General features: G+C 56.4%; 1 protein-coding gene across 3 annotated transcripts; it reads left to right on the forward strand.

Annotated features, from left to right (window-relative positions):
* The first annotated feature begins 51 nt into the window (after positions 1–51).
* On the forward strand, positions 52–14214 carry GMIP (GEM interacting protein). 3 transcript variants are annotated; one of them, XM_007995902.3, is made up of 21 exons: positions 52–196; positions 1082–1166; positions 1648–1723; positions 1832–1889; positions 2808–2933; positions 3019–3083; positions 3187–3294; positions 4911–4991; positions 5071–5241; positions 5343–5480; positions 5819–6015; positions 6352–6464; positions 6585–6674; positions 7614–7691; positions 7775–7929; positions 8127–8315; positions 8412–8549; positions 8638–8834; positions 9151–9550; positions 13176–13242; positions 13379–14214. In XM_007995902.3, exons 1-21 carry the CDS (start codon positions 178–180, stop codon positions 13750–13752), a joined length of 2925 nt encoding a protein of 974 aa, XP_007994093.1. In that variant the 5' UTR covers positions 52–177; the 3' UTR covers positions 13753–14214. The 3 variants fall into 3 exon arrangements, with proteins under 3 accessions (XP_007994093.1, XP_007994094.1, XP_007994095.1); XM_007995903.3 differs by lacking the exon at positions 7614–7691; XM_007995904.3 differs by lacking the exon at positions 7614–7691 and having other exon boundaries at positions 6594–6674.
* The last annotated feature ends 1166 nt before the right edge of the window (positions 14215–15380 follow it).

Raw genomic sequence — 15380 nt, forward strand, 5'->3', positions numbered from 1 at the left:
ATCAAGGCTTCCGGGCTACGGGGGCGTGGTCCGGTATGGGGGCGTGGTCTCTGCTGGGCGGGGCGACGCGGAACCCGGGTGGCGGCAGCTGCGGCGGCAGGAAATCGGGGCTCGGCCCCGCCGGCGCGCGACCCCATCCCCATCCCGGTCCCCGCAGAGCGATCCCCGGGCCCAGACATGGACGCAGCAGAGCCGGGTAGGGGGTTGCGGATCCGGGAGGGGTCTCCCCCAACTATCCCCTGCTTCCTACATTGAGGGGACACGCTTGTCCCGCTCCGTCCCGAAAGCCAGGAGAGGAGTTCCTGAATGGGAAGGACCCAGGGATCCTCCATTGTGGGGAGCCCTATGCCTGGAGGGGTTCGGGACGCCAGCCCTTGATTCCCCCTCCCGCTTTTGATCCCTCACCCAGACGCCTGGGGGAGGGGGCCCAGGAAGGGGAAGTGGCTGCTTCTGCTTCTGATTTTTGTGATGGGGGCAGGGTGCTGAGGGAGAGGGCAACGCGGTAGGATCCCCACAGAGCTGTTCTATAGCCCTGGGGAGCGGGCAGTGCTGGTCTGGGCCCCCTAGGAGAGGGGGCAGGGGGGCAGCAGCAGATATGTGGCAGGGTCCGACTTGGTGTTTCCGGCCGTCTTTGTGTCTGTGTTGTGTATGTGGAGTGTCATTCGGTCTTTATGTCCCTCATGGCTTCAGTCTCTCCATGTGTGTTTCTGCCTCAGGCTCTGCCTGGCTGTCCCTTGTGTATTTCCATCTGTCTAGCCTGGGTCCATGTGGTTCCATTGTGAGGCCGGCTCTCTTCTCGGAACAGCCTGGTTGCATCTGGGGCATCTGTTTTGTTGGTTTGCTTCTGGGTGCAGGCAGACCTAGGGTGTGGGTGTCTCTGTTCCCCGAGCAGCTGTCTCTGGTCTCTGGTGGTGTGTGAGTCCATCTGCCTTCCTCAAGTTGGCCCCAACCAAGCCCTCCTACTCCTCTCTTTCTCTCTCTCTTTCCCTTTCTCTTCCACCCCCTCCAAATGAGACTGGTTGAGGTGCCGTGGGTGGAGGGAGGCAGTGGTTAGCCCATGTATTACACTCCCCTCCCCCAGGGCTCCCCCCGGCTCCTGAGGGCAGGAAGAGGTACAGTGACATCTTCCGGAGCCTGGACAACCTCGAAATCTCACTGGGGAACGTGTGAGTCTGAGCCTGGATCGCCCCCAAATCCTGCCAAGATGCCCCAAGCCCCTAACCGCTTAGGTGCCCTGAAGTCCCATTTGGAACCTGTAACATCTGGACCTACATACCTAATAACCAGAGAAATCTAGGATGGGAGCCTCCAAAATGCCTGGGTATCCCAAAAGTGTCTCCCTAAATAGACTGGAAATCCCCAAAGTGGTCCTAGAACCCTACATATTCTTGTAACCCCTTAATACATTTGCAATCCCTATAATCCCACTCTATGAACCCCAAAGTTACCAGGGCCCTTCAGACCCTTTTTCAAGTCCCATTTTAAAAAAACTCACCTGATTCCCCCAAAACACCATTCTTCAGACCTCCTAGATACAAGAGATGCCACAGAGGTGATGTTTGCCACAAACAACCCTAAGGTCCCCAGCACCCCTTGGCAGGACAGACTGGGTGTAAGGTGGCATCCTGACACATCTTTATCCCCCAGGACCCTTGAGATGCTGGCTGGAGACCCTCTACTCTCAGAAGACCCAGAACCTGACAAGACCCCCACAGCCACTGCTGTGAGTGGGGAGTAGGGGAATAGGGAGGAAGGCCTCAGGCAGAGGGGGCCTTAGGAAGGCCAGGTCCCTGCCCTGTTTGCTTCTGAATACTGTCTCCCTCCCCCACAGACCAACGAAGCCAGCTGTTGGAGCGGCCCCTCCCCAGAGGGTCCTGTACCCCTCACAGGTAGGGGGGTCTGGAGGCCAGGACAGTGGGGACAGAAAGCAGTCTTTCCTTCAACAAATCACCACTGACCCCCTCTTCCATGCGAGGCATTGTTTAGGTTTTGGGAACATGGCAGTACACACAACAGATCTCAGTCCCAGCCCTCAAGGAGACCCCAGGCAGGGTGGAGGCTGAGGTAGGAGGATCACTTGAAGCCAGGAATTTGTGACCATGCTGGGCAACAGTGAGACACCATCCCTACCAAAAGAAAAAAAAAAAATGTTTTAATTAGCTGGATGTGGTAATGTGTGCCTGTAGTCCCAGCTACTTTGGAAGCTGAGGCTGGAGGACTGATTAAGCCTAGGACTTTGAGGCTGCAGTGAGATATGATCGTGCCACTGCACTGCAGCCTGGATGACAGAGCAAGACCCTGTCCAAAAAAATCAAACACAGGCTGGGTGCAGTGGCTCACGCCTGTAATCCCCGCACTTTGGGAGGCTGAGGTGGGCAGATCACCTGAGATTGGGAGTTCGAGACCACACTGACCAACATGGAGAGAGCTCGTCTCTACTAAAATTACAGAAAATTAGCCAGGCGTAGTGGTGCATGCCTGTAATCCCAGCTATTCAGGAGGCTGAGGCAGGAGAATCACTTGAACCTGGGAGGCGGAGGTTGTGGTGAGCCGAAATCACGCCATTGCACTCTAGCCTGGGCAACAAGAGCAAAACACTGTCTCAAAAAAATAAATAAATAAAATCAAAAATCAAAACCAAAAAACAGTGAATCTGTAAAATTGCAACCAGGACAAGTGATCCCAAAGCAGCATTTCGGGAGCTGTGAGGCTATAGGACAGGGGCCACTGGTCTGGTCTGGGGGCTTAGGGAAGACATCCATAGCAGACTAGGGTGCAAAGGTCAGAGGTCCATCCATTTTCCCCAGGGGAGGAACTGGACTTGCGGCTCATTCGGACCAAGGGGGGTGTGGACGCAGCCCTGGAATATGCCAAGACCTGGAGCCGCTATGCGAAGGAACTGCTTGCCTGGACTGAAAAGAGAGCCAGCTATGGTGAGGACCCCTTCCATCCAGCCCCAGGCACCAGGCAGTCCCCAGACCCCAGCTAGACCTAGAGCCCTGCTCTCTCTTCCCCCAGAGCTGGAGTTTGCTAAGAGCACCATGAAGATCGCTGAAGCTGGCAAGGTGTCCATTCAACAGCAGGTAGTCATCACTAGACCCCCCAGAGAGCCCAACCCCCACTAGAACCTCACCCTTGCCCCCCACAGATCTTCAGTATCCTCCTACACCACTCTGTCTCCCCCAGAGCCACATGCCTCTGCAGTACATCTACACCCTGTTTCTGGAGCATGATCTCAGCCTGGGAACCCTGGCCATGGAGACACTGGCCCAGCAGAAAAGAGACTACTACCAGGTGAAGGGGCGGGACGGAATGTTACAGAGAGTACCCTGCTGTCCTTCCTCCCAGCAAGCTGGGAGGAAGGCACCACTACCAACATCACCATTTCACTGATGAGGAAGCTGAGGCCCAGGGATGCTCGGGAACTTGCCCAAGGTTACCCAGCAAAGATTCAAGCTGGGCTTCCTGTGTAATTGCAAAACTTCACTTTACTTTTTTTCTTGAGACACAGTCTCTTGCTCTTTTGCCCAGGCTGGGGTGCAATGGTGCGATCTCAGCTCACTGCAACCTCCGCTTCCTGGATTCAAGCAATTCACCTGCCTCAGCCTCCTGAGTAGCTGGGATTACAGGCGCCTGCCACCACACCCGGCTAATTTTTGTATTTTTAGCAGAGATGGGGTTTCACCGTGTTGGTCAGGCTGGTCTCCAACTCCTGACCTCAGGTAATCCACCTACCTTGGCCTCCCAAAGTGGTGGGATTACGGGTGTGAGCCACCACGCCCAGCCAAAAACTTCGTTTTTGTTTGTGGGGAGGGGCACGACGTGCTGAGTGTTCTCAGGAGGAAAGCCTTGGTATCTCTGCTTCCAAGCAGAAAGGATGGGGTGACTTGAGACTTCTGGACACAGGGGTTGGGGAGAGCAGGTCTGGAGGAGACCCCAGGAGGAGAATACTGACTCAGAAAAAGGGTCCAGCCAGGCACAGTGGCTCACGCCTGTAATGTCAGCACTTCTGGAGGCCAAGGAGGGAGGATTGCTTGAGCCCAGGAGTTTGAGACCAACCTAGGCAACACAGTGAGACCCCCCCACTCCCGTCTCTACAAAAAAAGAAAAAAAAGTTTTTTAATTAGCTGGGCCTGGTACACATGTCTGTAGTGCTAGCTACTAGGAGGCTGAGGCTGGAGGATTGCTTGAGTCCAGGAGTTCGACTAACCTGGGCAACACAGTGAGATCCCTGTCTTTATCTACCAAAAAAATTTTATTTATTTATTTTATTTTATTTTATTTTATTTTATTTTATTTTATTTTATTTTTTGAGACAGAATCTCACTTTATCATCCAGGCTAGAGTGCAGTGGCATGATCTCAGCTCACTGCAACCTCCACCTCCCGGGTTCAAGCGATTCTCCTGCCTCAGCCTCCCAAGTAGCTGGGACCACAGGAGTGTGCCATCACATCTGTATAATTTTTGTGTTTTTGTAGAGATGGGGTTTCACCATGTTGGTCAGACTGGTCTCGAACTCAACTCCTTACCTCAGGTGATCTGCCCACTTTGGCCTCCCAAATGCTGGGATTAAAGGCATGAATGAACACACCTGGCTAACCAAAAAAAAAAAAAAAATTGTTTTTTGAATTAACTAGGCCTAGTGCACATGCCTGTAGTCCTAACTATCTGAGAGGCTGAGGCAGGAGGATTGCTTGAACTCAAGAGTTCAAGTTCAATGCTGCAGTGAGCCGTGATTGCCCACTTGCACTCCAGCCTGGGCAACAAGAGCAAAACTCTGTCTCAAAAAAAAAAAACAAAAAAGAGTCCAGAGGCGGCAAAGCACATGGCGCAGGAATGGAAGGACTGGGTGGCTGCTTCTGGGGTCGCCCTAAGGCAGCGTCTCCATCCCCATCCCCAACCCTTGCCAGCCCCTCGCCGCCAAACGGACTGAGATTGAGAAGTGGCGGAAGGAGTTCAAGGAGCAGTGGATGAAGGAGCAGAAGCGGATGGTGAGGCTTGGAATGGGTGGAGGGGTAGGCTAAGAGAGAGGCCTGGACGCTGACGTTCTCCTCATCGATGATCCCCCAGAATGAGGCGGTGCAGGCACTGCGGCGCGCCCAGCTGCAGTATGTGCAACGCAGCGAGGACCTGCGGGCGCGCTCCCAGGGGTCCCCTGAGGACCCGTCCCCCCAGGCCTCGCCGGGACCTAGCAAGCAGCAGGAGCGGAGGCGGCGCTCGCGGGAGGAGGCCCAGGCCAAGGTGGGCACCCGGCCCCGAGCCTCTGTAGCGCTTTGGCTCCCCCTGCCCTCTGCTCTCGCCCACACGCGCCCCACCCCGCCCCTGGCCTCCGGTTTCCCCAGGCGCTGGAGGCCGAGGCGCTGTACCAGGCCTGTGTCCGCGAGGCCAACGCGCGGCAGCAGGACCTGGAGATCGCCAAGCAGCGAATCGTGTCGCACGTGCGCAAGCTGGTGTTTCAGGGGGATGAAGTGCTGAGGCGGGTGAGGCCCATCTCCAAGGCCATCCCCCCCTCACCCCGTTGGGGCCCCGACTGAGTACCCCGCTCCTCGCCCCTAAGCCACCCTGGGAACACCAGGACTAGGCCATTTCCCTCGACAGCCAGTTCCCGCCCCCAGACCCATTGTCTCCGCTCCACCCCATGAGATCCTGTCCCCTGGATGACCAGCCCCTGCTCTGACCACGCCTGGGTCCCCTGGCCGACTGCCCTAGTTCCTAAGCCGCCCAGGTGCGTCCCAAACCCTGACCCCGCCCCAGCTCTGGCCCTGCCCCCAGGCTCCCAGGCCCCGCCCCTCCGCAACCTGGTGTCTCCACCCGGCAGGTGACCCTGGGTCTCTTTGGGCTGCGTGGCACGCAGGCGGAGCATGGCCCCCGTATCTTCGCGGCCCTGGCCGAGTGCTGTGCGCCCTTTGAGCCCGGCCAGCGCTACCAGGAGTTCGTACGGGCGCTGCGGCCCGAGGCCCCGCCGCCCCCTCCGCCCGCCTTCTCTTTCCAGGAGTTCGTTCCCTCCGTGAACAGGTGGGTCACTGGAGCAGGGAGTTGGGAACGAGCCCTGGAATCGCGATGCCAGGCTGTTGGCACCGCAGGCTGGGTACTCGAGGTCAGAGAACGCAAAGCCTTAGTGGAATTTAGTACTCCAGGCTCTCCGGGGTCTTAGGAGGTTAAATGGGTTGTCCCAGTCCTAGGGGCAGGGGCAGGAATTTGGGGCTACTGTACTGCAGGGGCCACAATACCCGTGGGTGTCAGGGCCTGCAGACCCAAGTGCTTGGAGTTGGTACCTAGACATGATGCCTGGGTGCCATCACCACAGGCCAGTTTCCTGGGATTCAAACCTTCAAACCTCTGTTTTCTCAGCTCCCCTCTGGACATCAGAAAGAAGCTCTCTGGGCCTCTACCTCCAAGGCTAGATGAGAATTCAGCTGAGCCAGGCCCTTGGGAGGATCCGGGCACAGGCTGGCGCTGGCAAGGTGAGTGCAATGAGGGCTGGGTGGGAGTGGTGCCAGGAGTTCATTCCACCCACACATAGGTGGGCTACAGGAGTGGGGTTTGGGAGCAAGGGACCATCCTTATTGACCTGTCCCACCTAGGGACTCCAGGCCCCACTCCGGGCAGTGATGTGGACAGCGTGGGTGGCAGCAGCGAGTCTCGGTCCCTGGACTCTCCCACTTCCAGCCCAGGTAGGGATAGGACCTGGTCCTGACCCACACTCCACCTGTGACCATCCTCCAGCCCCTGGTCAAGCTCTGACCCTCAATCTTTATCATTTCACCTCTGACCTACCTGACACCCCTGACCTATTTCCTCAACCTCTTTTTTTATCTTTTTAAAAATTATTTATTTGTTTATTTGAGACAGAGTCTCATTCTGTCGCCCAGCCTGGAGTGCAGTGGCATGATCTCCCTGCAACCTCCACCTCCCAGATTCAAGCGATTCTCCTGTCTCAGCCTCTGGAATAGCTGGGATTATAGGTGTGCACCACCACACTGGCTAATTTTTGTATTTTTAGTAGAGATGGGGTTTCACCATGTTGGCCAGGCTGATCTCGAACTCCTGACCTCAGGTGATCCAGGTCTTCCAAAGTGCATTGATTACAGGTGTGTGCCACTGCGCCCGGCCTTTTCTTTTTTTTTTTTTTTTGAGACAGGGTCTTGCTCTGTTGCCCAGGCTGGAGTGCAGTGGTACGATCTTGGCTCACTGCAACCTCCGCCTCCCAGGTTCAAGCGATTCTTGTGCCTTAGCCTCCCGAGTAGCTGGGACTACAGGTGCCTGCCCCCATGCCTGGTTAATTTTTGTATTTTTAGTAGAGACAAGGTTTTGCCATGTTGGCCAGGCTGGTCTCAAACTCCTTGCCTCATGTGATCCTCCTGCCTTGGCTTCCCAAAGTGCTGGGATTACAGGGGTGAGCTACCGCATCCGGCCTATTTCCTCAACCTCTTGATCCAGCTTATGAACCACGCCCCAGGCTGCTGACCCAATTCTCCAACCCTTAACCACTGACCTGTCCAATCCCCCTCCTGGCCTCTGACCCCTTAGGAATTAGTGGGTAGTTCTGGAAGCCCTAAAAACTAAGAGTGCCTCCACAGCCCAGGAATCTCCCATGATTCCTCTGACCCCAGGCGCTGGCACGAGGCGGCTGGTGAAGGCTTCGTCCACAGGCACTGAGTCCTCAGATGACTTTGAGGAGCGAGACCCTGGTGAGGCTGAAGCAGGGTAGGGCAGGATGGGACAGGGCAGGGCAGGAGGTGGACCAGGCACCCCTGACCCTGTCTCCCTGCAGACCTGGGAGACGGGCTGGAGAATGGGCTGGGCAGCCCCTTCAGGAAGTGGACGCTGTCCAGCGCGGCTCAGACCCACCGGCTGCGGCGACTGCGGGGCCCGGCCAAGTGCCGCGAATGCGAAGCCTTCATGGTCAGCGGGACGGAGTGTGAGGAGGTGTGGCCCGGGCTAATGACCAAATGACCTTTGCTGATCCCTGATCATCTCCCTGACCTGAGCTTCCTACAGCCTTTCTGCCCCCAGGACCCTAACCTGATGTCTCCCATGAGCCCCCATTCCTTGAGGATCCCTGTAACCTTCTCTTCCCCTACTGGTCCCTAATGACCTCCCTGTCCCTGTGACCTTCCCTGCAGTGCTTTCTGACCTGCCACAAGCGCTGCCTGGAGACTCTCCTGATCCTCTGTGGACACAGGCGGCTACCAGCACGGACACCCCTCTTTGGGGTCGACTTCCTGCAGCTACCCAGGGACTTCCCGGAGGAGGTACCCTTTGTGGTCACGAAGTGCACGGCTGAGATAGAACACCGCGCCCTGGATGTGCAGGTGCTGCCCTGACCCTTTATCATCCGCAGAAGTGACCTGACTGAATCAATGGCCTGATCACGAACCAGGCGTCTGTTTCTCACCCTCACCCTGCAGGGCATTTACCGGGTCAGTGGGTCCCGGGTCCGCGTGGAGCGGCTATGCCAGGCTTTCGAGAATGGCCGAGCGTTGGTGGAGCTGTCAGGGAACTCGCCTCATGATGTCTCGAGTGTCCTCAAGCGATTTCTTCAGGAGGTGGGTGCTCAGGACACTGAGGGGAACGTGGGCAGGGGCCCTCCACAGCCCACCCACACTCGTGTTGCGCCCTCCGTTCCACCCCCAGCTCACCGACCCCGTGATCCCCTTCCACCTCTACGACGCCTTCATCTCTCTGGCTAAGACCTTGCATGCAGACCCTGGGGACGACCCTGGGACCCCCAGCCCCAGCCCTGAGGTTATCTGCTCGCTGAAGACCCTCTTGATACAGCTGCCTGACTCTAACTACAACACCCTGCGGCACCTGGTGGCCCATCTGTTCAGGTGTGCATGGGTCCCTGAGCCTTGAAACACGACCCTCTTCCCTGGACATGTGACTACTGACTACCTTGGCTGACCCCTGACACTGACCTCTGGCCTTTGACCTGTGTTTTCTGAACTCTCAACCATAATCCATGATTCATAACCTTGGGTACTAATCCCTGACCTCCAGCTCTGGATATGTGGTTGCTGGTCTCAGACGACTTACACCTGTGACATGGGCAAGTCACCACTAGGCTGGCCTGTGGGTCCCACCCTTACCCTCAGACCAATGACCTTGCACCCTGTACCCTGACCTTTCTCTTCACACCATCCCCAGGGTGGCTGCACGGTTTATGGAAAACAAGATGTCTGCCAACAACCTGGGCATTGTGTTTGGGCCAACACTGCTGCGGCCGCTGGACAACCCACGGGCAGCCGGTGCCATCCCTGTCACCTGCCTGCTGGACTCTGGGCATCAGGCCCAGCTTGTGGAGTTCCTCATTGTGCACTACGAGCAGATCTTTGGGATGGATGAGCTCCCCCAGGCCACTGAGCCCCCGCCCCAAGACTCCAGCCCAGCCCCTGGGCCCCTCACAGCCAGCTCCCAACCGCCACCCCTGGACCTTGACCCGGACTCCCAGCCCCCAGTCCTAGCCTCGGACCCTGGCCTGGACCCCGGCCCAGACCCCCAGCCCCACAGTGCCCTGGAGCAGCATCCCACAGCCACACCCACCGAGGTAGGAACCCACTGGGCCCACAGCCATGGAAAGGGTCTTATCTCTGTTCAATTCTCTTACCTTCTCTTTCATCTTCCTTCCTTTCCTTTAAAAATTTCCTTCATTCTCTTCCTCCCTTCCTCATTTAACTTGTGTTCATTCTGGAAGGAATAGTGAGGAATGAGCAGTGGGCAGTGATGATGTAACAAGAGGGAACAGCCCTGCACAGGTACTAACATGGGTGATCATTCATTCCTCCAACAGAATATTTATTTATTTATTTATTTATTTATTTTTAATTAATTTATTTTTTTGAGATGGAGTCTCGCTCTGTCACCCAGGCTGGAGTGCAGTGGCACGATTTCGGCTTACCGCAAGCTCTGCCTCCCAGGTTCACGCCATTCTCCTGCCTCACCCTCCCAAGTAGCTGGGACTACAGGTGCCTGCCACCGCACCCGGCCAATTTTTTTGTATTTTTAGTAGAGATAGGGTTTCACCGTGTTAGCCAGAATGGTCTCGATCTCCTGACCTCATGATCTGCCCGCCTCGGCCTCCCAAAGTGCTGGGATTACAGGAGTGAGCCACCGTGCCCGGCCCCAGAATATTTATTGAACACATACTATGGGCCAAGCATTGTCATAGGCACTGCAGATACATCCATGAGCTAAATATCCAAAGACCCTGCCCTCTCAGTGCCTGTGTTTCAGTGGGGAAAGACAAACCATAAACATGACACAGTCAGTTATCTGAAATGTGATGAGGTGATGATGATAAGGGTAATGGATCATGCAAAGGTGGAGTAATGGCCGGGTGTGGTGGCTCACGCCTGTAATCCCAGCACTTTGGGAGGCTGAGGCAGGCGGATCACCTGAGGTCAGGAATTCGAGACTAGCCCGACCAACAAAGAGAAATCTGTCTCTACTAAAAATACAAAAATTAGCCAGGTGTGGTGGTGTGTACCTGTAATCCCAGCTACTCAGGAGGCTGAGGCAGGAGAATCGCTTGAGCCCATGAAGCAGAGGTTGTAGTGAGCCGAGACCACGCCACTGCACTCTGGCCTGGGCAACAGAGCAAGACTGTCTCAAAAAAAGAAAAAAAAAAGTGGAGTAAGACACATGACACCAGGGAGCAGCACAGTGGGAGGTGGAGGGCAGTTTGTAGCACTAAGTAGGATGGTGGGGGCAGGTCTTAGAGAGCAGATGGACTTGAGCAAAGACTGGAAGGACGTGAAGGAGTGAGCTGGCCACATGGAGCTCAGATGAAGGGTGTTCCAGGCAAAGGGAACAGCCAGTGCAAAGGCCCCGAGGTAGGAGCGTGCCTGGTGTCTTAGGGCGCAGCCCCACCCTGTAATGAATGAGGGGAAGGTGGTATGAAGTGATACCAAAGAGGAGTGGGCCCAGGTGGCTCTGCCAGCTACCCCGACCTTGCATCTGCTATTCACAGGATGTGGACCACCACAGAGCACCTCCTATGCATAGGGCACAGACCACCACTGAATGCGCACCTGCTATGCAGGGGACACTATAGAGACTTCCTGTTGTCCTCTCCACAGTCCTGAGAGGTAGATAGTATTAGTGAAAATCCTTTACAGATGAAACAACGAAGGTTCTGAGCAGTTAATGACCCTAAAAGGGGACTGTAAGCAGTTGGAATCTTTTTTGTTTTGTTTTTTTTTTTTTGGAGACAGAATCTCACTGTGTCGCCCAACTGGAGTGCGGTGGTGCGATCTCGGCTCACCACAACCTCCGCCTCCTGGGTTCAAGCGATTCTCATGCCTCAGAGACAAGGTTTTGCCACGTTAGCCAGGCTGGTCTCAAACTCCTGACCTCAAGTAATCCACCCACCTCAGCCTCCTAAAGTGCTGCGATTATAGGCGTGAGCCACCGCACCTGGCCGCAGTTGGAATCCTTTATTTTTTTAGACAGAGTTTCATTCTTGTTGCCCAAGTTGGAGTGCAATGGCACCTCCGCCTCCTGGGTTCAAGCGATTCCCTTGCCTCAGCCTCTTGAGTAGCTGGGATTACAGGCATGCACCACTACACCCGGCTAATTTTTTTTGTATTTTTATTTTTATTTTATTTATAATTTTTTTTGAGACGGCGTCTCGCTCTGTCGCCCAGGCTGGAGTGCAGTGGCGCGATCTCGGCTCACTGCAAGCTCCGCCTCTCGAGTTTACGCCATTCTCCTGCCTCAGCCTCCCGAGTAGCTGGGACTACAGGCACCCGCCACTACACCCAGCTAGTTTTTTGTATTTTTCTTTTTTTAGTAGAGACGGGCTTTCACCATGTTAGCCAGGATGGTCTTGATCTCCTGACCTCGTGATCCGCCCGTCTCGGCCTCCCAAAGTGCTGGGATTACAGGCTTGAGCCACTGCACCCAGCTTTGTATTTTTAGTACAGACGAGGTTTTTCCATGTTGGTCAGGCTGGTCTCAAACTCCTGACCTCAGGTGATCCGCCCACCTCAGCCTCCCAAAGTGCTGGGATTACAGGCATGAGCCACCGTGCCCGGCCTGGAATCTTTAATAAAGGTCACCAGTCTGGATTCAGAGCTCAGCTGTGAACCAGGAAGACAGCAGCACCCGCTGCTCCGGATTGCTAGAACAGTCCATGCCCAAGGCCTGTGCTGCTGGTATCTTGCTGCATCTGCCATTCCTGAGAGCAAGGATCTATCCTGCAGCAGCCCGGAGCTGGGAAGCAGCTGCTGGTGAACTGTGGGTGTCTGAGAGCTGGAATGGCTCATGAAGTGCTCGGCATAGTGTCTGATGTGTAGACACTGCCAACCATTTAGCTAAGGATGGAACAGTAAGGTTGGTAAGGTTGCAGAGAGCAGCCCAGGATGGTAGTTCAGAGGTACTATCTGGTCCTAATGTGGAGAGGGCTGAGCCACTCCCTGGGCTGGCTGTTTGCTAAAAAACGATTTTCCCACCCTCATGGAGCCCACGGTCCAGACTCAGTGAATGACACTGCTCTGTGCTGGAAGGGCAAGCAGTACACTTATTATTATTTTTGAGATGGAGTCTCATTCTGTTGCCCAGACTGGAGTGCAGGGGCATGATCTGAGCTCACTGCAATCTCCACCTCCCAGGTCCAAGTGATTCTCCTGCCTCAGCCTCCCTAGTAGCTGGGATTACAGGCATGCACCACCACACCCGGCTAAATTTTGTATTTCTAGTAGAGACGGGATTTCACCATGTTGGCCAGGCTGGTATCGAACTCCTGACCTCAGATAATCCACCAGTGCTGGGATTACAGGCATGCACCACTATGCCTGGCCAAGCAGTACACTTATAAGGGCATCGTCTATCCCCAAACACCAACACTGCAAAGGATGACAGGCACACATTCAGTGCTGGTCCATGCCCTGTGCATAGGAGGAGTTCAGTGGTGGTCCATACCCAGTGCATAGTAGGTGCGAAGTCAGGGGTGGCTGGCAGAGCCACCTGAGCCCACTCCTCTTTGGTCTCACTTCCTACCACCCTTCCCTCATTCATTACAGGGTGGGGCTGCGTCCGAACACACCAGGCACACTCCTACCTCAGGGCCTTTGCACTGGCTGTTCCCTTTGCATGTGCAGGAACAAGCCCTCAGCTCTCTAGGAATCTCAAAGAACTGGGATTTTAGTGTTGGGGTCGGTTTCTCCCTGCAGATCCCAACTCCACAGAGTGATCAGAGAGAGGACGTGGCTGAAGACACCAAAGATGGGGGAGGGGAAGGTGAGTATGTTAGGGAGAGGCTCAGGAGTTCTGGGGGTGCCTTGGCCCCAGGGTGACTTGGCTAAAAGATGACTCCTGGGGGGGATATCCAGAGAACTTGGGGGTACTCTGCACTGACCACCCACCCCACACACAGTGTCCAGCCAAGGCCCAGAGGACTCACTCCTGGGGACACAGTCTCGTGGCCACTTCAGCCGCCAGCCAGTGAAGTATCCCCGGGGCGGTGTGAGGCCTGTAACCCACCAGTTGTCCAGTCTGGCCCTGGTGGCTTCCAAGCTGTGCGAGGAGACCCCCATCACATCAGTGCCCAGAGGGAGTTTGCGGGGGCGGAGGCCTAGCCCTGCAGCTGCCTCCCCTGAGGGCAGCCCCCTGCGCCGCACCCCGCTGCCCAAGCATTTTGAGATCACCCAGGAGACAGCCCGGCTACTCTCCAAACTGGACAGTGAGGCTGTACCCAGGGCCACCTGCTGCCCGGACGTCCAGCCTGAGGAAACCGAGGACCATCTCTGACCACCCTGGCACGCTAAATAAGGAAGAAGCCCAGATTGTGAAGACGGATGCAATCTCCCTACCTCCCACCACCTGGTGGCCAAACAGCCTGCCAGGAGTTCAATACTGGGAGAAAACTGTTTAATACATGGCCTATGGGAGGCCTAAAACCCTTTCGGGGGCAATGTCCTGGAATCCCCCAACTGGACACAGGTCACTGCCAAGCATCAGGGCCACTCAGGCTCAGAGGTCACTCAGAGTCAATACTCAGGGTCAATACAGGTTATGAGATCCTGGGGGTTTACCCTAGTCTCCCACCTCTGGGACAGGGGTGCTTTTGCTACTTTGGTTGTGGTCACTCCCCCACACCTGCCTGCCCCCTTCGTGGACTCGAAGTGACCTTCCTGGAGGAGGTGGGCAGCTCAGACTCCACATCCTGGTGGTGCCTGGGGTCTGATGGCCTCTAATAAACTCTGTCCTGTATGCCCTTGGGTGCATCTCTGCTAGGGGAGAGGCCAGCACGGGCAGCACTCCTTTCCCCCGTTTTACCGGGGGAAAGACCTCTTTTTTTTTTTTTTTTTTTTTGAGACAGAGTCTTTCTCTGTCGCCCAGGCTGGAGTACAGTGGTGCAATCTCGGCTCACTGCAACCTCTGCCTCCCGCGTTCAAGCGATTCTCTTGCCTCAGCCTCCTGAGTAGCTGGGACTAAAGGCGCACGCCACCACGCCCAGCTAATTTTTTTGTATTTTTAGTAGAGACGGGATTTCACCATGTTGGCCAGGATGGTTTCGATCTCCTGATCTCGTGATCCGCCCGCTTCGGCCTCCCAAAATGCTGGGATTACAGGTGTGAGCCACCGCGCCCGGCCTCAAGGCCTCCTTGCATCATCAAACACCCTGCAGCATCTACCTAAAGGCAGTTGGGGCTGGGCCGCAGCACCCGGCTGAGTCACGCCAGCCCGGCCCTCCCGGAGCTCTGCGTCCCGGATCTGGTCCTGCATAATCAAATACAGTATAACAAAGTGCAGATAACCGGGACAATGGGGCTGTGTGCCCCGGACCGTGGGAGCCCGGGCCCGCCGCAGGGAGGCGGAGGGAGGAAGCCACAGGGCAGGGCAGGGCCGGGCTTTGCAGGGGGCAGCGCTGTCCCAGGGTGAGGGGTACGGGGGCGGGATTGCAAAACCCTAGCTTGCGCCCGATGATCAGCTGGGGCCGCAGGCGTGGGCCTCGCACAGGAGGCCGCGGCGCGCTGTAGCTGCGAGCTGGGAAAGCCGAGGATGGGCGGGGGTCCGGGCGGTGGGAGCCAAGTCGGATCAGGGAGTGGCTTGTAACTCGGCGGCCCATTGGACACGAAGAAGAGAGCGGGGTGGGGCTGGGAGGGTTGGGGGTCCGGAGAAGGGGCGCGGACCCAAGACCACCTGGAGCTCCGCCCGGGCTGCGCGGAGTCGCGGCGGGAATTTTGGGGTCGCCGGGTGACTCAGCTCCGCAGGCTCGAAACTGCGGGTGCGTGAGGTGTGCAGGGACCGGGGTGGGGGTCCCGCGCCGGAAATAGAGGCGACCGAGGGGCCGCGAGGCGGGGAGGAAATAGGGGGGCTGCGGTTCCGGGCGACACCGCCCCCGACGCGGCCGCGGAGGCGGGGCTCCCCCAGGT

The sequence above is a fragment of the Chlorocebus sabaeus genome, chromosome 6, assembly GCF_047675955.1.
Source record: "Chlorocebus sabaeus isolate Y175 chromosome 6, mChlSab1.0.hap1, whole genome shotgun sequence".
Taxonomy (NCBI): Eukaryota; Metazoa; Chordata; class Mammalia; order Primates; family Cercopithecidae; genus Chlorocebus; species Chlorocebus sabaeus.

Excerpts from the sequence above, each read along its gene's own strand:
- GMIP (XM_007995902.3), top strand. Across the intron at positions 2,934-3,018 it reads TGAAAAGAGAGCCAGCTATG|AGCTGGAGTTTGCTAAGAGC; the intron begins GTGAGGACCCCT and ends CTCTTCCCCCAG. Across the intron at positions 3,084-3,186 it reads AGGTGTCCATTCAACAGCAG|AGCCACATGCCTCTGCAGTA; the intron begins GTAGTCATCACT and ends TGTCTCCCCCAG.